General features: G+C 35.7%; 2 protein-coding genes across 12 annotated transcripts in view; one reads left to right on the top strand and one right to left on the bottom strand.

Annotated features, from left to right (window-relative positions):
* Positions 1-22729, bottom strand: part of LOC113046545 (alpha-1,6-mannosylglycoprotein 6-beta-N-acetylglucosaminyltransferase B) — an 85264-nt gene that overhangs the window by 43922 nt on the left and 18613 nt on the right. The window contains exon 8 of the mRNA XM_026207358.1: positions 4746-4915. Within this exon, the coding sequence (XP_026063143.1) occupies positions 4746-4915 (170 nt within the window). The remainder of the gene's footprint in view (positions 1-4745; positions 4916-22729) is intronic.
* LOC113047428 (sterile alpha motif domain-containing protein 3-like) lies at positions 5008-22112 on the top strand. Of its 11 annotated transcripts, XM_026208785.1 has the most exons (12): positions 5008-5811; positions 6124-6219; positions 6511-6606; positions 6898-6998; positions 7290-7385; positions 7677-7772; positions 8067-8159; positions 9855-9889; positions 12597-13585; positions 17023-17180; positions 19836-19925; positions 21116-22112. In XM_026208785.1, the coding sequence occupies exons 9-10, from the start codon at positions 12611-12613 to the stop codon at positions 17152-17154; spliced, it is 1107 nt and encodes a 368-aa protein (XP_026064570.1). In that variant the 5' UTR covers positions 5008-5811; positions 6124-6219; positions 6511-6606; positions 6898-6998; positions 7290-7385; positions 7677-7772; positions 8067-8159; positions 9855-9889; positions 12597-12610; the 3' UTR covers positions 17155-17180; positions 19836-19925; positions 21116-22112. The 11 variants fall into 11 exon arrangements, with proteins under 11 accessions (XP_026064570.1, XP_026064571.1, XP_026064569.1 ...); XM_026208786.1 differs by lacking the exon at positions 9855-9889; XM_026208784.1 differs by having other exon boundaries at positions 9855-13585.

The raw sequence follows: 22729 nt of genomic DNA, 5'->3' as shown, positions 1-22729 counted from the left end.
TAATATAAGTGAGTAATTTCTGTAAGCAGTTTATGGTAAATGAGGAATGTGATATAAATGAGCAGTAATATAAGTGAGTTGTGTAAACAGTGATTTATGTGACTTCAATTATTTGTTTTTAATTATTAAACTGATATCGAAGTAAAAATTAAAACATTATTATTATTTTTTTGGGGGGGGGGGACACATCCTGGCGTCAGTCTTCATGTATTGCTGGATTGTGTTAACCTGCATATAGAAACATAAATATAACAGGAAAATTATTCCTAATGTCAGTTTGATTTTAATGTATACTATAGTAGTTCAGTTCCCTTTACATCTAGCCATTAATTTATCAGTTGAATGGGTGACCTTTCCTCATTAATCGAGCAAACATCTGAGAACTCAAAGATGTAAGACTTTTTCTATGTAGCCAAAAGAACTATTTCTCTCAAATATTGTTCACAAATCTGTCTAAATCTGTGTTGGTGAGCACTTCTACTTTGCCAAGACAGGTGTGTCATATGAAGATGCTGATTAGACAGCATGATCATTAAACAGGTTTTCCTTAGGCTGTCCACAATAAAAGGCCAATCTAAAATGTGGTAAATGTGTGTAAAAGATTTATTTGGTGATTTCAAATAAGTAATTTAATCGTAAGCTTAGTGAACAGTTTTGGAGAATTTGATTCATTCAAATAGATAGGAGCTGCACTTGCATGGCCAAGAAGCATTTCAAAGATGGCCGCTGAGTGACATGACTTGTCTTAAAAGGACTTTGATATCCGCAAAAACTGTATATACTGTGACTGTTCACTCATTGTACTATGAATGAGAGAAGCTGCAATGTGCAATATATCAGAATTAACTCCCACCTTTTAAATAAAACTGTCAGTCACTTTAACTCATTGTCACCAGTCAATGCATCACTGCAGCTGCCATTATAAGCTCCATTTTCAAGACTGTGATATTTTGGTCCCTATAGATATGGCTCAGATCCTTGCTAAGCTTAGGGGTTTGTTTGTTGGCAAATGCAAGAGATGAGGAGCCATTTATTTGTAGAAATAATTTTCTTGAGCGAATCGGAGCAGAGAAACATTGCCAGTTTCCTAGAGTAATTCTGCTAGACAATGCAAAGAATTTATAAAGTACATACGTGTTTTGGCTCTCATACTGACGTTCCACTATTTCACAGGCCAATTTATGACACTTCCGATCATAATAAAGGAATTCATTTTTCTTTCTCATGAAAAGACTATTGAAATTGCATTTCATCCAACTTCAAAGCAACATATTGAAGTCTGTCAGAGATATGGATCAGCAAGAGCATTAAGTCCAGCAGCCTCACATCTTCTGACAAAAAAAGATTGAAGAAGAATGTCTTCAAGTTAAACACAAAAACTGCAAAGGCAATTTTCACATGTTTCCTTCAGGCCTGCCAGTTAACAAGATGGGCAAAAAACCAAAAGCTGAACTTTTGAAGGTGAAGTGAGAATGGCGTTATCTTTTAGTGTATTGAAGCAATAATCGGAGGAGGGTTGATGGAACTGTCTGCTGAAAAGAAATTGACAGATACTTGTGTAAAGGCCTTTTCACAACTCGCGTCAGCATTGCTCGATGCAATGAACTGTTGAGCAAGCCATGAATTACAACATTACTTTAAGCCTCGTGTTCTCAGCCAAGCATTGTAATGTGGCATTTAAACAATTTCAACTTTGACCCGTTTGATGTACACAGATGTATACAGTCAGGTCCAGAAGTATTCAGACTCTGACTGAGATGTGGTGCTTTTGCCTTTATACACCACTACAATGGATTAGAAATACAACAATCAAGGTGTTATTGAAGTGCAGACTTTAAGCATTAATTCAAGGGGTTGAACAAAAATATTACATAAAATGCTTTGGAATTACAACCATTTTTATACACAGACCCCCCTGTTTTCAGGGTCACAAATGTAATTGGACAAATAAATCTTACCATACATAAAATGTTAATTTTGTATGTTTTGTTGAGAATACATTGCAGGCAAACACATTGCCTTAAGTCTTGAAGTCATGGACATCACCAGAGACTGGGTTTCCTTCTTTGTGATGCTTTGCCAGGCTTTTACTGCAGCTGACTTCAGTTGTTGTTTGCTTATGGGTCTTTCTGTCTTTAGTTTAGTCTTCAGTAAGTGAAATGCATGCTCAGTTGGGCTGAGCTCAGGAGACTGACTTGGCCATTGCAGAATATTATTATTATTTTTAAAATCTCTATACTTGTGGATTGCTTTTGCTGTATGATTTGGGTCATTGTCCACTTGTATTATGAAGAGCTGCACAATCACGTTTGCTTTATTTGACTGAATCTGGGAAGAGAGTATATTCCTATACACTTCTGAATTCTAATGGTTAACGTCATTAAACACCAGTAACCCAGTGCCACTGGAAGCCTTTATTCTTCCCATCAATCTAGTACAGGTTGATCTTAGTTTCAGCGGTTCAAAGAAGACAGTGGCAGGTCTACCCCCTGGGGAGTGTTCTTCTCTCGGCTGAATGTGGTGAAAGGGTTTTTCTTTACCATGGAGAGGTTTCTCTGATCATCCTCCACTGTTCTCCTCCGTGGATGTCCAGGCTTTTTATCCTGCTGAGCTCATCAGTGTGTTCTTTTTTCTTTCCTTTTTTTCTCAGATTGCACCAAACTGTTGATTGGCCACTCTTAAAGTTCCTGCTATCTCTCTGATGTATTTGTTTTATTTTTGAAACCTAACAATTACCTGTTTCAACTTGTATGGGAAGATCCTTTGGCCACATGATGTGGGTTCACAGCAACAGCTTCTAAATGCAAATGGTACACTTAGAATCAACTCCAGACCTTTTATCTGCTTAATTGATGTAGGAATAAAGAAGAAATAGCCCACATCTGTCCAAGAAACAGCTTTTGAGTCAACTGGTCAATTACATATGGTCCCTTGAAAAAGGGACATTTAAAAAAGCTGGAATTCATTAACCTTTCCTCCAATCTTTTCGAGAACATCTTTAAATTGAAGCTCAGAGTGTGAACTTTAATTTCACATTTATAAAACTGTAACTACTTGAAAATGTTTTGGCTAAAATAGTTTGGCTTTGGACCGGACTTTACAGGTATATTATACATATTCTCTTATGTATTATTTTGTGGAACAGGAAGTCATGGCTGGCAATCACGCTCAAATGGGAATGAATGGGAGTGGGAATATTCATCAGAAATATTTTTGCTCATAGGAATTTCTAGGGTTGCCAACATGCATTGGAGAAAAAAATGCTTATTTCAATATGAGATTTCTTAACTTTCAGTTGTTTTACTTCAGTGCTACATTAGGTTAGAATTTAAAAAAAAAACAATCGAATGAAAGATCAAAAGGATAAACAACACAGATTTATTTCCACAGCCGCCTTTGCTCATATTCACCAAGGGTGCCAATATTAGTGGAAGGCACCGAAAGATTTTGATTTTGTTTTGTTTGATTGATATTCTTGACATTGGAGCTTTAACGGATAAATCATTAGTTCACACAACCCATCACAAGTTGATAATATAGTAGCCAAGGAAGCCAAAATATACTCAAGCACAACAACTATATTTTCACTAAATTTACTCTTTACACCTCTGATATTCTATATAGTTTACTTATATAAATTATCTGAAAATCTGCATAGCCTATCATACGTTTAATTTACAATCATTAGTAAAATAGCAAGATAAACCCATTCAGGCTTATACAAGATCTTGATCTCACTTAAAATTTGCATTGGTAATGACGTCTGGCTGTTTATTATCCTTTACTTAACTAATGTGAGTTTTTTTTTTTTTTTTTTTTTTTTTTATTCAGCACTATAGAAAGTTATATAGAAAGTATGCTTTCCATGTAAATGTTCACACTTCTGTTGCATAAAAAGAAAAAAAAAAAGTACCACATTTCTCAGGAGAAGGTCAAACTGGTTGTTGGTGCTCCAGTTTTTCAACTAATTTAAATTCACTAGGAGCATCCAGAGATACTAAAGTTCAATGTTCGACGTTGCCATTTTTTTTCTTCCTGCAATTTATCTAGGCTTTCACCACAATGTTTATTTGGTTCCAAGCTCATATACATGATTTAACGGTTTACTTTATTACACTTACCGCCTTCTCGTCAACAGTTTGCCAAAGTCAGACTGATTGCATGCTCACATTCAAGCAGGTGTCACGCCTAGGGTATTTCATAATATCCTTCTGTTCAACCCTAATAAAAACTGCAGCATCAAAGACAAGTAAAAATTAAGTGCTTTAAAATCTTTCAGGAATATTTCGGCTATAACTAGAGCAAACACAACCAGACTGTTGAATGCATATGGGAGCTGTCCGCAGTGCTGAAATACACTCTAAGTACTGTAGTTAAGAATTTAAAGTGCCACTTGTTGTTTCTAGGTTACACGGTGCCTTAGGCAAAAATCCAAATAAATCAAAAAAAAAAAAAAAAATACTTGCAAAGTATAGTAGGGTTAGGTTAGTGTTAGGGTTGTTGAATAGTTGGCTGCAGTTCACTTAATGGTCACCATTGTTGGTAAAAACAAGGGTTTCTGATTTCTACATATAGCCCCTTTAACAATATGTAACACATTGTGTATTTGATCACATGTCAATGTCACTTTCAAAACAATGCAACTGAAGCAAACATCTGCACAGGTCAGCAGATCATAAATAGTACCAAAGCAAATGTTTAGCTTCTGAATATTAATAAGGTAAGAGCATTATCAAGAAACTTACCCCTGCAGTTCTTTGACTGAGAGTGATATTTTGAGGTTATGTCCCAGCACGTGAAGGGTGGTCAGGATGTCTGCCCATTGCACCATCTCTCCGAGTGGGCCACCCTTCAACACTTTTGGACTGAACACATCACCGGATTCCTCGGTCAGAAAGCCCACGTGCACCAGGATCTGAAAGGGGGGGGGGGGGGGGAGGTTTAGAATAACATATTACTTTATTACTCATAATACTATTTCTGCAGAATAGTATGTCTACTACACTGTAAAAAATATTTCCGCAATTTAGTTATTTCAACTTGTTTTTTTGTGTAGAGATAACTAGATTGTCCAGACAACAAGAAATTTTAAGTTTTCTTGTCCTCAACTAGACTGAAAGTTGAATGAACAAGTAAAATGGTTATTTTAACTCAAAAATGTATGTTTAAACAACTGCAATAGACTTTCTGTTGAATTAACAAGTATAATTGTTATTTTAATTTATAAATGTAAGTTGAAACAACTGCACAAAATTTTCTGCAGGTTTTACTTCAATTCTAATGCTTTAATAGCAGTAAACTAAACAATTTACTGTGTAAACTAAACTTAATTTATCTATCTATCTTGCTGTCTGGTAGATTGCATTGTCTTAAACCCTGAACTTCAAGCTTTTAAAACCGCTTTAAACATAAATCTTCAAACTTAACGACATTAAATCTATTTCAAACTTTCTGCTCAGGTTTTCTCAAGCCAATGTCAATGGTTGTCTTGTAGTTATCACTACTGTGGTATATATAAATTAATTACAGTGTATTTTATTTTAGTGTGTACATTAAAAATAGTTGTTTACAATTATGAGCACAGATTAATTAAATTACACCAAAAATTTGTCAAGCTGCTTCAGTTTTTATTCATGGTCAGATTCCAATTCATCATGGGTGGAATTGGGCGATTCATGAACAATGAACCGCTCAAGATGATTCGCTGAATCATTTTTTTTCCTCTGAGAATTTTCGAGAGAAGCCAGCGGAAACTGGATGATTTTCCATGTTGGACAACACGTGTCTTCAGAAGAAATTGAGTGATACAGAGTAAGTGTGACATTTTATATTGTGAACGTGGATTGTTGCAAGTTTTTATTTCGTAATAAGCGTTTTATAGTATTGTGTTATCGAATAATATAGGCCTATTAAGGATTTGTAAAGCAATTAAATGTTTGTTATAGTCGCAGTGTAAATATTGTCCACAAATCCGTCATTTCTGAAATCATAAATTAAATTCATAAGTGCAAATGACCATTATTAAAAGCAGATTTTCAGAATTATATTATCCATTTCGAGTCAGAGTGTTTTGCAAATAGAAGATTCGCTCATTGTAACGTACTTCTTCGTGTTGACTCACAGGTTCAGTCAAGTTGATTAAAAGCTGCTCGTTCACCAACTGGACCAAACCGGATTTTTACCTCAGTCACTTCATCAGATGCAGAGCGCCAGATATAGGTAAGTTTTCATCACAGTCTTTGAATTAAAAAAGTAACTGTCAAATTGAATCGATGGGTGATGGAAATAACAATTAATATGTCTGTGGTTTGAAATGTCACGGTTTTTCATTATTACTATTCAGAGTTTGGATTTTGCGCGGCCTTGAGCCATTTCGTCGCGCTTTCGTTCTTGTTTTAAGAAATCTAAATAATAGGGAGAATTACACACAATGTTGTCACGAATGTAAGATTATAACGTTATATGTGTATAGAAGATTCGTTCATTGTACTTCTTCGTGTTGACTCACAGGTTCAGTCAAGTTGATTAAAAGCTGCTCGTTCACCAACTGGACCAAACCGGATTTTTACCTCAGTCACTTCATCAGATGCAGAGCGCCAGATATAGGTAAGTTTTCACCACAATCTTTAAGTGACTGTCAAATTGAATCGATATGGGTTATAGAAATAACAATTAATATGTTTGTGGTTTGAAATGTCACGGTTTTCATTATTACTATTCGGAGTTTGGATTCTGCGCGGCCTTGAGCCATTTCGTCGCGCTTTTGTTCTTGTTTTAAGAAATCTGAATAAAATGGGGAATATCACACAATGTTGTCACGAATGTACGATTATTGAGTGTATTTCTGCAAATAGAAGATTCGCTCATTGTAACGTACTTCTTCGTGTTGACTCACAGGTTCAGTCAAGTTGATTAAAAGCTGCTCGTTCACCAACTGGACCAAACCGGATTTTTACCTCAGTCACTTCATCAGATGCAGAGCGCCAGATAACGTATAGGTAAGTTTTCATCACAGTCTTTGAATTAAAAAAGTAACTGTCAAATTGAATCGATGGGTGATAGAAATGACAATTAATATGTCTGTGGTTTGAAATGTCACGGTTTTTCATTATTACTATTCAGAGTTTGGATTTTGCGCGGCCTTGAGCCATTTCGTCGCGCTTTCGTTCTTGTTTTAAGAAATCTAAATAATAGGGAGAATTACACACAATGTTGTCACGAATGTAAGATTATAACGTTATATGTGTATAGAAGATTCGCTCATTGTACTACTTCGTGTTGACTCACAGGTTCAGTCAAGTTGATTAAAAGCTGCTCGTTCACCAACTGGACCAAACCGGACTTTTACCTCAGTCACTTCATCAGATGCAGAGCGCCAGATATAGGTAAGTTTTCACCACAGTCTTTAAGTGACTGTCAAATTGAATCGATATGGGTGATAGAAATAACAATTAATATGTTTGTGGTTTGAAATGTCACGGTTTTCATTATTACTATTCAGAGTTTGGATTCTGCGCGGCCTTGAGCCATTTCGTCGCGCTTTTGTTCTTGTTTTAAGAAATCTGAATAAAATGGGGAATATCACACAATGTTGTCACGAATGTACGATTATTGAGTGTATTTCTGCAAATAGAAGATTCGCTCATTGTAACGTACTTTTTCGTGTTGACTCACAGGTTCAGTCAAGTTGATTAAAAGCTGCTCTTTCACCAACTGGACCAAACCGGATTTTTACCTCAGTCACTTCATCAGATGCAGAGCGCCAGATATAGGTAAGTTTTCATCACAGTCTTTGAATTAAAAAAGTAACTGTCAAATTGAATCTATGGGTGATAGAAATGACAATTAATATGTCTGTGGTTTGAAATGTCACGGTTTTTCATTATTACTATTCAGAGTTTGGATTCTGTGTGGCCTTGAGCCATTTCGTCGCGCTTTTGTTCTTGTTTTAAGAAATCTTAATAATAGGGAGAATTACACGCGATGTTGTCACGAATGTACGATTATTGAGTGTATTTCTGCACATAGAAGATTAGCTCATTGTACTTTCTCATGTTGACTCACAGGTTCTGTCAAGTTGACTAAAAGCTTGTTCACCAACCAGATTTTTTTTACCTCAGTCACTTCACTTCATCTCAGTTGCAGAGCACCAGATACAGGTGAGTTTTCACAGAAATCTTTGGAAATTCTTAAAATTAACTATCAATTTGTGATGCGGGTAACTTAAAGGGATGGTTCGGACTAAATTCAACCTAGGGTCATTTGCACCATGACCTCCAGCCAAACACCTCCCCAAAAGCTTTTTTTTCCCTTGGTCGAACATTATTAAAGTTAGAGCTTTTTTAGCGCGATCAGCCAGAGGGCTTAGTGCAGGCGCTAATTGACACACTGCATGTTTCAGTGATGCCTGTTTGTGTCATTTGTTATTTGAGAACACATTTCAACAATCTTCCTAATTTCATCATGTGAATCATTTATAAACCTGTTGTCTGAAGTTTCAGGGTCTCCCTGCATTTGAAAGCAAAAAATAATAAGGCAGTAATTAAAGATAATAATAGGGATGTATGATTAATTTTTGGCTTCCAACGATGAAAACAAGATAAACGAGGTAGAACGGTCATTGTGCCGCTGTTGCATTACTTCGAGCACACCTTCAATTCCTTCAGAGTTGTGCTTTCGTTTCTCCCTAAAACCCCAAACTTAAAGTGACAGCAGCTAAACTGCTGTCTGTCAGTGATGAAAATCAAACAAATGACATAGCAAAATCACTCAAAGATTTTGACTGTTTAATCTGTGCTTAAATAAGGATTAATCTATATTTAATCTATGCAATATGTAATGTCAGTGTTTGCACACTGACTGAATGGGCACTTCATGCAGCACACATAAATTCATATTCACTTATTCTTGATTTAAATTTTTAAATTGGCAAGGCTTAAAAACATGCGCAAATGAGTTTAGTTTAAACACTGATAGCAATGTGTGCTGTTCAAGTCTCACCTGTGATTGTGTGCTGTCAACACCTGTGTGATAACTCAGTAAATGACTGGTCATATTAGAGCATATGACACTCACATTTAACAAAGTTTGCAAAGAGTGACTGTTTTGTCCACTTTTTTTTGATCATTGCTGTTGTAATATATTGGAAAGTTAGAATGTGTATCCGACATACATTTGATGTCATACATCCAGAAACATTCATTAGCAGAACTCTGTCTATTTAATGCATTATTTTCAACAAACCATATTATCGATAAATTGTCAGATTTGAGATGAACCAGGACGCAAGTGCATGCCAAACTGTGGGTGGAGAATGTAATGGTTCGAAATATATATATATTTTTTTAAACCGAGAACTGTTATGCCCCTACTATGTACAATAGAGCTTTATCACACTTCCCTTTTCCAGTAAGTGAAGCAGTGAATCGCTACTTCCGGTACTATCGCAGCACAATCAAAACTAATGGCTGAATGTTTGCATTGTTTTTGTTTTTTGTTTTACTCTTTTTATATTTTTCTGTACACCATAATCATCAGAATATCTCTTCTCCTGTCTCTGAAATTGTCCAGATTTTGAAATCATTCTGCGGATGCTCATTTTAAGAGGTGTTTAGTCAACTATGTGTTAACAGCACATTAAAAATATACATAACAGGAAGAATCAATACACTGCTTTGGCAAGCACTTCCGGTAATCTATTTCACTGTGATAAAGGTCTATTGTATGGTGTGGTTTCCAGCAGCCTGTCATATGATCGCAACTTTGTTTCATGCCAACTTTAAGCCTGAGAGACTTGACTAAGGGTGTTATTGGGTGTTATTTTTTTTTAAATAAACTGTCTTTTTTTATTGTAGGTATGTTGGTGTTAATGTGAAGATGAAGTGGACTTGTAAGTACTGCATTTTTGACAGTACAAAAAGAAAAATTATCATTCAGCATTACAAATTAAAACATGGACATCATGGGAGGACCTGTCCTTTGCCATGTATTTACCAAGATTGTGTCTGCTCCTTTAGAACTCAGGCAACACTGATAAGACATTTGCATACGCATCATGCAAAATCTGTCGATCACGTGAATTCCCGGGTGAAGTGTAACCTCTGCAGTTTCTCAGAGGCCTGCAATTTGAAGCAGTACTTCTCCCACCTGGGCATTCACTTGAAAAACAATGAAAATGTCCAGTGCCCATTTGAAGACTGCAGTTTTCAAACTTGTGTGTTCTCTACATTTGCGGCTCACAGAAGTAAAAGACACCATTCCCAAAATACTGGACATTTTAAAGCAGAGTTAATTTCATGTCAAATCGAAGAGGTTGAGGAAAGGTTTGAACATACAGATAATCAACCTGCGGACAGCCTACCAGCCGAAGGGTGTTGGCACCCAGTCCAGTCCAGTCCATTGCATTCCAATCCAGATCTTCCTGTTGAGGGCTTGATTCAACATAAGTTAGCTTCACTGTTTTTACGCATGGAAGCCATTTTACATGTCTCAAAGACAGCCATTCAAGAAATAGTTGAAGAACTTGGAAGCATTGGTAGTAATGTTGGAGAGCTTGCTGAGATGTCAGTTAAACAGGTCTTAAACAAACACAACTGTTCATTGGATTCCTCAGTTATTGCTGCCATTACCGAAACGGTCTTGGAAACAAATCCTTTAGCCTTTTTGTCCAAAAGGGGTCCTCTTAGCTCTATTTACAAAAGAACAACATACTACAAAGATAATTTCACTGTGATAGAACCTGTAGAATACACTCTTGATGCTTCTCGGAAAAACACATTTGTTTATGTACCAATTTTAAAAGTTTTAACTGCGCTGTTGAATCGAAGTGACGTCCTTGACAAGGTTTTACAGTCAGACCAAGCAGATACATGGAAACATCCTGAAACAATTAAAACATTTAGGGATGGGCTGTATTTTAAGGACAACAAGATCCTTTTTTCAGATGAATTGCGCATAGCCCTTGGACTTTACATTGACGATTTTGAAGTGTGTAACCCTTTGGGCACTTCAAGGAAAAAGCACAAACTTTGTGCCATTTACTGGTTAATTGCAAATCTTCCAGGAAGAGACCGGTCCACTTTATCATCCATCTACCTTGCAACATTATGTAAGACCAAGGATGTCAAAGAGTATGGATACGACAAAATTCTTGAACCGCTTCTTTCAGACGTTGAAGTACTTGAACAACATGGAGTGTTTGTTCAGACACTGGGTGCAAGTATAAGAGGAACAATACTCTATGTGTCTGCAGACAATTTAGGCGCACACTCGCTTGCTGGATTTCAAGAAAGTTTTTCAACAAACAAGTTCTGCAGATTTTGTTTGGCAGCACGTGATGAGATTCAGACACATGAAGTTAGAGAGAGGAGGTTCCCAAAGAGAACGGAGGAGTTGCATGAGCAGACTCTTTGTGAAATTCAGAAGAACAAGGATTCACACGCAGTAGTAGATGGTGTTAAGAGGGACTGTCCTCTTAACAGACTTGCACATTTCTCCACCATGAAAGGCTTTCCCCCTGACTTTCTCCACGACGTCTTTGAAGGTGTTGTACCCCTGGAGCTAAGTCTTTGTTTGAAGAAACTGATTCAGAAGAAATATTTCACATTGGACGAGTTGAATGCCGCAATTCAGTCCTTCCCATATAGATTTTCTGACAAAACAAACCGACCACAGCAGATCTTAAAATCATTCCAACTGAAAGGTTCTTTAGGAGGCAACGGACATGAAAACTGGAGCCTTCTGCGGTTATTACCTTTGATTATTGGTTCAAAAGTTCCAGAAAATGATGCAACCTGGAGTTTAATTCTTGAACTGAAGGACATTGTTGAGATTTTAGCCTCATCTCAGTTTTCCACAGAGAGTTTGGACTACCTTGATTCAAAAATATCAGATCACCGGAAATTGTTGCAAGACGAATTTCCAGACTTCAGACTCCGTCCAAAGCACCATTTTATCGAGCACTATCCAGAACTAATCAAATGTTTTGGACCAGTGATTGATTTCTGGACCATACGATTTGAAGCAAAACACAGCTTTTTTAAAAAAGCTGTGCATGACTCTGGAAACTTTAAAAATGTAATGCTTACATTAGCCCAGCGACATCAGCTGACACTTGCTTACCACCTTGACATGCCAACTCTTTTCAAGCCAGATTTAGTGGTTGATCATGTTTCAGTTCTGTCCACTGAGTGCCTGGATCTTTCATTTAAGCTGGCAGTTAAATCCAAATATTCCAATGTTACATCGATATCTGTTGCATCCAGTGCATGCATATATGGCACCAGGTACTCTGAGGGAATGTTTCTTTCTGTGGGATACACCAGTGGGCTTCCAGACTTTGGCAGACTTGTCAAAATATTGATTGTTATGAACAAACCTGCCTTTCTCATTGAACCGTATTCAGCATGGTACAGTGAGCATTTCAGATGCTTTGAACTAACTAAGTATACCACTTGTGAGTTGAGAGTTGTTGATCCAGATGAATTGAATGATTATCATCCCTTGTCCTCATATGCAGTGCTTGATAAGAAGCTGATGATTTCACCGAAGACATTCCTCCTTAACTAAATGCATTTACTGTTGCCTTTTCTTCTTAGAAACCTGCAACAAAATGATTCTTCGTGTGATTTTGTCCCCTGAGGATATTAGGAAAGTTTACATTGATCGGCCACAATCCATAGAATCTCTTCTGTCAACACTGAAAAGCAAGCTGAACATACAAAGTGATTTTACACTTCAGTATGAGGATCCTGAATTTGACCATGAGTTGTGCAACCTAACGACTATCACTGAACTTCCTCCTGAAAAGGCAACCCTTAAAGTTAATTGTAGAGCACCACCCTCTGACTCTAGCCAGTCAGATGTGACATTAGACACAGCGGTTATGTCATCATCGTCTGACTCGAGTATCAAGAATGGAAATCCTGGATCAATAACTGCAAGTAGTCGCTCACAGCAATGGCCTGTTTCTTTTCCCATTCCAAGCTTTTCATATGATGTAGAATTACGTTTGAAACGTGGAAATGAGCAATATGCTAAAGATGGCTCACTGCTCAGCCTATCCAAGGATGTTAAATCTGAGATTCTTGACAAACTTGCCACTGCAATCTATTCTTACAAGGCGTACCCATCCAATGAGGAGTTCGAGTCTGTTTCAAGGGCTCTCACAGAGACACATCCATGCCTTAAAGAACCGGGATCGGCCACAGGGTGGTATGGATGGAAAATAAGCCTTAAATTCAAAATGGGAAACTTCCGAAGTAAACTTCGTGATGCTGGATGTCCAGAGCTTACTGTTACTAGTGAAAAATGCCATGCTTCAGATAGAAAAAAATACAAAGTCAAGAAACCCCGAAGATCGGAGACCAATTTTCTACCGGACTTACCTGCTGGATCAAGTTATACTGCTTTGGAGACTGAAAGGAAAGATATACAGTGTGAGATGACAAAAAAAAATCCAGACTGGCATGTAATTGATGCAGCTATGGAGAAAACTTTCTGTGCCAGAAGAAAGGAGATTGTAGAAGATGAGCCCACAGTATCAGAAATAAGGAGGAGATGGCCTGCACTTTTCACTCAAAGACAAGTAAGTGTAGAAAGATGTAATATACCGTATTTTTCGGACTATAAGTCGCACCTGAGTATAAGTCGCATCAGTCCAAAAATACGTCATGATGAGGAAAAAAACATATACAAGTCGCACTGGACTATAAGTCGCATTTATTTAGAACCAAGAACCAAGAGAAAACATTACCGTTTACAGCCGCGAGAGGGCGCTCTGTGCTGCTCAGTGCTCCTGTCACCTATCAGATCGGCTGCATATTTACTACCTGCAGAATACGATTTTCTTTTTGGGGGCATTTTGTTTGCATTCAGTCTTTTTCAGTTGTCTTTAAGTTAATATTTCAGTTAACAGTTTTCAGTTAATATTTTCAGGGGTATGCTACAGGAGCACTGAGCAGCATAGAGTGCCCTCTCGCGGCTGTAGACGGTAATGTTTTCTCTTGGTTAATTTCTCTTGGTTCATGTCAAATTAATTTTGATAAATAAGTCGCACTTGACTATAAGTCGCAGGACCAGCCAAACTATGAAAAAAAGTGCGACTTATAGTCCGGAAAATACGGTAAGTCTCGGGTGTCACCAGAATGTGTCTGTGAAGTTTTAGCTCCAAAAAACACCTCTTTTTGGGTGGGAGAAAAAAAAGTGATGTTTTTTGTGTGCATCTCTTTAAATGCAAATGAGTTCCTGCTCCCCGCCTCTTGCCAGTAGAGGGCTGTCTGCTAGAACTCGCTATTCAATACACTGACATAAACAATACAGGAGAAGCTCACACAGCAAATATAACTCTCAAAATTGATCATTACAAACGGTTCGTGATGCAACATATCCAGATGTATGGCATATATTTTTTTTTAATTTTACCGATTTTCTTGGACACATTCCCTTCAATAAAATTACACCACTGCAACCTTAGTGGCTCAGATGTGGAGAGTTAATGGAGACTAGGGATGTATGAGACTAGTCAATTAAACAATACTGCTTCTGTTAGTCGACTTAGAAAATATTAGTCGTTTACAAATTAATTTTTTTTGCACTTTTTTCACATTTTGCTTTGTTTTTACAAAGACATTTAAATTACCGTCATGTTAATGTTACATCTTGAAATTAATGCAGTATTTTGAAAATATATCTGGAGTGGCAAATAAAATCATTTAATTTTACATTCGGTTTTTGCATGTTCAAACCAGGACTGGTTGCCGTGGTAGCGAACAACAATACCTTAACGTGCTGACTTGTGTCAGAGTCCCTATATATATATATATATATATATATATATATATATATATATATATATATATATGGTTTGAACTCATTAGTCCTTTGCTCAGAGATGCTCACAAGTCTCTGAGCTCGAGTCCAAGTCAAGTCTCAAGTCTCTGAGCTCGAGTCCAAGTCAAGTCTCAAGTCTCTGAGCTCGAGTCCAAGTCAAGTCTCAAGTCTCTGAGCTCGAGTCCAAGTCAAGTCTCAAGTCTCTTTATTATATTAAGTCTCTGGTTATAATAAATGTTGCATCACGTACAGCGACCCATCCAAGCTGCTTAGAACACTGCATAGTTATATATAAGGAATTCAAAGCATGTAATATGTTATTATGACAACTCTATTTATTAGCATACAATATCAACTTTGATTTTGGTATATAATCAGTGTAAATAGGCTATTGCAACATGACAAAAACACCAAGAATGCTTTACTTTTAAGTTAATATCTGTATTTTGCATTTATGGATTCAGTAATGGCCTTCTGTCTGTCCTGGCTGTATAGCTGCACACCTCTTGTCTGGCTTAAGAATGAACAAAGCTACGCTGACTTATGTTATTCATACAATACCTACTCACAAATAAACATCAAAAACAAAGCCGGCTGCAATGAATTTCTGTGCAAAACAGCTTTTACTACAAACACTTCAACACAAGAACATTGTTATCACACAAGAACATTTTGATAGAGAACCAAAAATATTTAAAGTAGATAAAATTAGAATAAATAAAATGGAAATGTCTACATACTATTACTACTGTAAACTTTGCAAATAGGACATCAGCCCCTTCAAGTCAATGAACAATAACAAAGTGGGCTGCAATGAATATCTGTGCAAAACGTCATGGCTCCGCTCCTACCCAATGACAGAGGCACGCAGGTTTTTTTCCACTGGAGTACTCACGTGAAGGATGCGTGCACAACTAATAACTAATATCATCACGCTATAAAGGGTTGGCCTGCGCTGGGTGCGCCCCTCCCCCTATAACTGTTCTGTCTCGCGGAGGAGCTCATTTGTGTGCATCTGTGTGAAACACGCGCTTTGAAACACGCATAGGAAAAAAGAGCGACAGAAAGAACGGCTCCCCTCCAGCCGTGACTCGGCTCCCATCGTTCATGTTTATGAGCCGTTCAAAAGAATCGGTTCGTTCGCGAACGTCACAACTCTAACAGCGAGCTCATCTGACGTTTACTAAAAATTAACATTGTTCACGAGTCCCGGAGCTCGAGTCCGAGTCGAGTCTGAAGTCTTTCGAGGACGAGTCTCAAGTCGAGTCTGAAGTCACTGTTTGTGCGACTTAAGTCGCACTCGAGTCCGAGTCTCAAACTCGAGTCCCCATCTCTGCCTTTGCTGCTGATTCAGTTGATCTTAATATATGTGTCTAAAATGGCTAACATTGCTTAAGTGAACGTTCAATATACAACAATGATAAATCAAGGCAAGCACATCGCATGCATGATATCTGACCTATTTTTAGCTGCATTCAGTATAGGATTTGATTGTTCATAGATTAAGTGTTCTTGCAAATGGATCACATATACACTGTCTCCGGAGGTCAGACTAGTTGGTTGCAAAATTTCAGTTTAAAAGGTTACAAAATTAGTTGTTGCGCACATCCCTAATGGAGACTCTTATGTTCATTATTACAGGCATCAACAAATCAGTTATAATGTTTACATACTATAGCTGAGACATACCACAAGTTCACAGATGGTCGATCTTGAGTGCTGCTGTCATGCAGAGTTTAGCTCATGATCCAACTCACTTTCCTTTGCATAGCTGTAGTTATTCTTAAGATATTCAGGTGTGTTTGACTAGGGTTGGAGCTAAACTGTGCAGGACAGATGTACTCCAATACCGATGTCTGTCTATCCCTGCACTGCTCCAGTGACAATATAACAATGGCAGACTGCTAATAGGGTAGAGATTGTCACCAGTGAGCGGGGCTTTTCCCTACGATGACGTCAACATAGAGAGAAATCTGGAATCACTTGTTTTGAGAGACTGATTTATGGGGATTCTAAAAAAAAAAAGGGGGTGGGTGGATTTTACCATTATAGGCTGGTTGTTTACACACTGTGGACACACATCTGTGTTTAAATGCCTTATTAAAGTGAATTTTGCATAATAGGTCCCCTTTAATGTTTAGTTTATGTGCGTGGGATTTTTTTAAAGTCTTTTTCTTTTTTTTGTTTCAACAGGTTGCTCTTGAATTCTGTAGGCTTGTCTCCATTGATTTAAAAAGAACATTCTTCGAAGGGCTTGACAAGCATGACTACCCAGGCTCCTGCAATTATACACCAAGCGAAGCAATGAAGTTCCAGAACTTCTGAATGTGTTGAAGTGTCTGGATGAACAGGCAAGTCAAATTTAATTTATACAGCAAAACTAATTTGTTATTAGCTTTCAAAGAAATTTGCATCAGGAAAATTCTATTATTTGCTAGTGTTGCACAAAATCCCACTGGTAAAAACGATTTGAGGTCTCATTTTGTTAGTAGGACCCTATGATTTCTGTAATGCGCAAAACACAGATGGAATCATCTATTAAATTTTTTTTTTTTTTTTTTACTGTATTGCATGGAATGTCACAGAATCCGTCAATATTTGGATAAATAAATCAAAAGTAGGTCAGTCACTTAAATCAAAACCGCAAAAAGACTCTTTAAATATGAATCCTGCATGTTCTGTGTGAATGAATGGCGCAGACATGCAGTTTTGTTTACTACACATACTGAAGTACGTGTGACACTTGCAGTGTTTTTTCAGCCTCTGCCGTCTCACATTAGGGGCTTTCGCACCGGAGGAACCTTTTCATAGTTCCTAGAACTATTGGCGGAAGTTCCCGGATTTTGGCGGTTTTGCACCGCGGGATCTAGGAACGATTTTAATTCTAGGAACTCCTTTTGGGGGAACTAATTTAGCTCCTACTTCAGAGTAGGGTCTAACCCAGCATAGGGATGCAGTGATTAACCAGTTTTACAATTAACCGCGGTTTAAAACATCATGGTTAATTAATCATAAAGGATCGGCTAAACACCTTAAACAAAACAAATACAAAGTTACACTAGTGGTACACCAGCTTAAAGTGCTGTGCTTATCAGAGACTAGGAGACCACCCTGGTGGCTTCTAGAACTACCCGGTGCAAAATCCCTTTATATGAGGACAATTAACACATGAACTTCATCTCCAGAGCTGCTGTCAGAGTCACTACATGAGCATTTTACCTTTTCTTTTGAGAAAATTATCGTCATATCATATTCACACAGAAACTTCAAGGTATTCACGAAAACCCATCCAAACAAGTTTGTTGTAACTTATGACAGAAATATATGACTCTATATAACTTTTGAACAGTATAAGTTTTTAACAGTATATATATATTATATAGCTTTACATACATTAACAGTTTTTATGGAATGCATTTTCTGTCAAATTTAAATAAATCAATTAAATTATAATATTTTGGATTATCATATATCATTATCATATTTTTGATTATACAACTAAAATGGAATTTGAGCTGCTCAATAAACCCCACTTTGTCTAACTGTGTAAACACTAAATAATGTTGCAAGCTTCAAGTTACTTCTGTGGCACTATTAATTGCTTATTTAAATAACTTAGTTGTTCACAGCAAGTCACAGTTCTCATGCAATATGATGAAGAATGATCTTTCCGAAGATGATTACGGATGGGTATCCTTAAAGTTTTAATGGTATTACTATTAGTAATTATCGATCCAGTACTTTTAACAGTAGACTTTAATTCTTTTTGTTCTATTAAAAAGAAAAAAAAATGATCATTGACTTATAATCTGTAATGTAAAATAAATGGTTAATAAAGGAAAACAAACCGCAATGTTTGAACAAAACAAATTCATATAAAACATCTATTTGTTGAATGCACCAGTGTGCAGCCATTTTTTTTTATTTATATATATATATATATATATATATATATATATATATATATATATATATATATATATATATATATATATATATATATATATATATATATATATATATATACACACACACAGTACAGGTCAAAAGTTTGGAAATATTGCTATTTTTAATGTTTTTGAAAGAAGTTTCTTCTGCTCATCAAGCCTGCATTTATTTGATCAAAAATACAGAAAAAAAATGTAATATTGTGATATATTATTACAATTTAAAATAATTGATTTTCAATTTATTATACTTTAAATTATCATTTATTTATGTGATGCAAAGCTGAATTTTTAGGATCATTATCACATGATCCTTTAGAAATCATTCTAATATGATGATTCATTATCAAAGTTGGAAACAGTTCTGCTGCTTAATATTTTTTCATAACGTGATACTTTTTTAGGATACTTTGATGAATAAAAAGTAAAAAAAAAAAAAAAAAGAAGCTATGTTTTTAAAATATAAATATTTTGTAACAACAATATACACTACTGGTCAGTAATTTTGGGTCAGTAATTTTTTTTATTTTATTTTTTAATAAAATCAATACTTTTATTCAGCAAGGATGTGTTAAATTGATAAAAAGTGATAGTAAAGAAGATTTATATTATTAGAAAATATATATATTTTCTTTTCTTTTTTTTTGAATAAATGCAGTTCTTTTTAACCTTTTATTCATCAAATATATTAGACAGCAGAACTGTTTCCAACACTCATAATAAATCAGAATATTAGAATGATTTCTAAAGGATCATGTGATAGACTGGATGTCACATGTGACACTGAAGACTGGAGTAATGATGCTGAAAATTCAGCTTTGCATCACAGGAATAAATTATTTTTTAAAGTATATTCAAATAGAAAACTATTATTTTAAGTTGTAATAATATTTCACAATATTACTGTTTTTTCTGTATTTTTGATCAAATAAATGCAGGCTTGATGAGCAGAAGAGACTTCTTTCAAAAACATTAAAAATAGTAATGTTTCCAAACTTTTGACTTGTACTGTATATACAAACAAAACACTTCCGTCAAGTGAACACATTTTTTTGGCAGAGTTGTAACCAGAAGAAGAGGGGAGCAGTTATTTTGGGCCTTCCATACTACATGAGGGAGAAACCAGAAAACGTCTTCAAAGTTTGTGAGGTAAACATTTTAGTATTTTTTCCCATTAAAACTGGAATAAGGATGCACCAATATCACTTTAGTATGATAGTGATGCTTTTATTTGGTACTTTTTATATTTTGGTGATACAGATTATAGATACCTGTATTTTCATTGAAACCATAAGAATATGAATCATTATTTGGCTTTCCTTCAGTTATGTTATGCTTAATTATGCCTTTTAAAATGTATTGTATTGCTATATCATATTTTATCTTTCAAGTAGAGGTGGTCGCGTGATATAGCAAAAATATCAGAGCACGATTATTTTCAGGAATATCACGATTATTTTTCATGTTGGTTTTACTATTTTTCATGTGACTGATCAGTACATCCAAACTCATTTCACAATATTAAAAACGCAAAATGCAGAATCGAATCATTAATTGTGAATCATCAGTTTTAATTGTGTATTGTTGAATTTTTCTGAATTTGCAAAAATTACTATTGAATCAAATCATTTCGCTGTAAATGAAGACAAAAAAAGTACCAAGCAAACTGGATCTTATTCAACAAGTATGTGTACAAATGAATTTGCATATGAAATCTGCATACTAACATTTTCACAAACAAATAATCCTTTATCAATAACTTCTATTCTAAAACTTAGGGGCTGTTTACATGAAAACTGAAGTGAGCACTGAACATGAAGTTTCAAAGCACAAGGTTTCGAAAATGATACTGTTACCGTCTTTATGTAAACAACAAAAACATGAATCTGAAAACGGTAACATATTGCGCGTATGTGTTTTTTGATGAAGTGACATCGCCAACTACTGACGTTTTCGCAGATCCGTGTGAACAGGGATCATTTTGACAATGTTGTTGTCTGTTTTTAATACATCATTGTCATGTAAACATACCCTTATTCTGAATTTAAAAACACAGCTGATTGTGCATAGTGCACACCTCCTTTTGACATTTTTCTGTGATTTTTATTTTATAAAAAGTAGAAGAATATTCATCAGATTACTTGAATAGCTCTATTTGGAAAATCATTCTAGAAAAATTTGATTTGCATAGACAAACATTTTATTGGCATAGACAGAAAAAAAAATACACTACTAAAATGTAAACCGGCATTTACGGCATTTAAAATGTATGTTTAATGTGGTAATGAAAGTTCTAGTCTACCGCTAAATCTTTAATCTCTCTCTCTCTTTTTTTTCAGCCGACTGACAATGAGGTCGATGTTGTTCAGAGTGTTAAGGTGGGCATCTTGTCAGTGAGCGAGGACACCAGACAAGATTGTGCCTTCCCAGACGACGTCGTGAATATGGCTGTGATACTGGAGGGGGAGATTGTCATTGTGGATCTCCAAGACATTCCAAATGCCTTTGTCACATTGTTTGGACTGCTTTACGCTTTAAACATCAGCTATCCCAAAGAGCTGCGATACACCTTTGAGGTGATCCAGCGGATCTTTATGAACATTGATGGGGAAAGCTGCTCCGCTAAAGTTCATGGACTGAAAAACCAACTAATGCGGTGAAGTGCCTGCAACCTTTGCTATGTCCTTTTTTTTTTTCCTCTCTTTTTTTTTTTTTTTTTTTTTTTTTTTTAAGAGTAATGTTCAATTTAATTGATGAATTTGTTAAAGCATCAGCTAAGTTGAGATTAAGGAGGTATGAAACCAATTCATACGTCTTTTAATGTGTTAATGCTTTTCAGAGTTTCTTTTTGAAAGGAATGTTGTGAACAGGATGTTTCTATATTGTATGTTGTGGGAGTGGCATTTTAAAGTGTTTAGTTTAATTGATGAATTTGTTGAAGCTTGAGAGCATAAAAAATTGATAACCTAGTTTATATTAAAATGGCATTTAAGCCAATTCATAAGTCTATAATGTGTTTAACAATGTTTTAACATTTTCTTTTGGAACAAAGGATATTTCTATATTGAATGCTGTGGGGTGATCTTGTTTAATGTTATGTAACAGATTAATCCACAAGACTTGCATTGAGACAGGTGTAAAACACCTTTCAATTAGTTTTTTTCTGGTGTTTTTAGGAGTTAATTGCAATAAACTTTGTACTGAAAATTGTATTAGTGATTGTTAATTTGCCATACATTTTTGTTTAAATCAAATGTAGCTTACAAATTAATGTTCAAGTAGTAATTCATTATTTGGTTCTGCTGCAGGTTTTAAAGTTTCAAAACACCACTTTAGTTGGCTGAACTTATTGGATGTAGTTTAGATAACTTAACTTTAGTTGGCTGAACTTATTGGATGTAGTTTAGATAACTTAACTTTAGTTGGCTGAACTTATTAGATGTAGTTTAGATAACTTAACTTTAGTTGGCTGAACTTATTGGATGTAGTTTAGATAACTTAACTTTAGTTGGCTGAACTTATTAGATGTAGTTTAGATAACTTAACTTTAGTTGGCTGAACTTATTGGATGTAGTTTAGATAACTTAACTTTAGTTGGCTGAACTTATTGGATGTAGTTTAGATAACTTAACTTTAGTTGGCTGAACTTATTGGATGTAGTTTAGATAACTTAACTTTAGTTGGCTGAACTTAAGTTCGAAGTTTAATTAACTAAATTAAATCAGTTCATTGTACTTTATAACTTGTCAGGTAAACCTTTCCAAATTTGTCAGGTACACTTTTCCAAATAAGTTAGTTTAACTCAAAAAAACCCATGCAAAAAGATAACAAAAAATAATGAGTTAAGTCAACAAAAGATTTTTTTACAGTGTATGCACATTATATGTAACACCTGTAAGCACAGGATGATAACCTACTAAATTTGCCAAAATCAGTGATTTGTTTCCAGTGGG

The sequence above is a fragment of the Carassius auratus genome, chromosome 28 (assembly GCF_003368295.1).
Source record: "Carassius auratus strain Wakin chromosome 28, ASM336829v1, whole genome shotgun sequence".
In the NCBI taxonomy this organism is placed as follows: Eukaryota; Metazoa; Chordata; class Actinopteri; order Cypriniformes; family Cyprinidae; genus Carassius; species Carassius auratus.
The sequence above is the reverse complement of the archived record's forward strand: the minus strand, read 5'-3'. Positions and strand labels throughout refer to the sequence as shown.

Excerpts from the sequence above, each read along its gene's own strand:
- LOC113047428 (XM_026208783.1), top strand. The coding sequence starts at position 9,877 with ATGAAGTGGACTTGTAAGTACTGCATTTTTGACAGTACAAAAAGAAAA.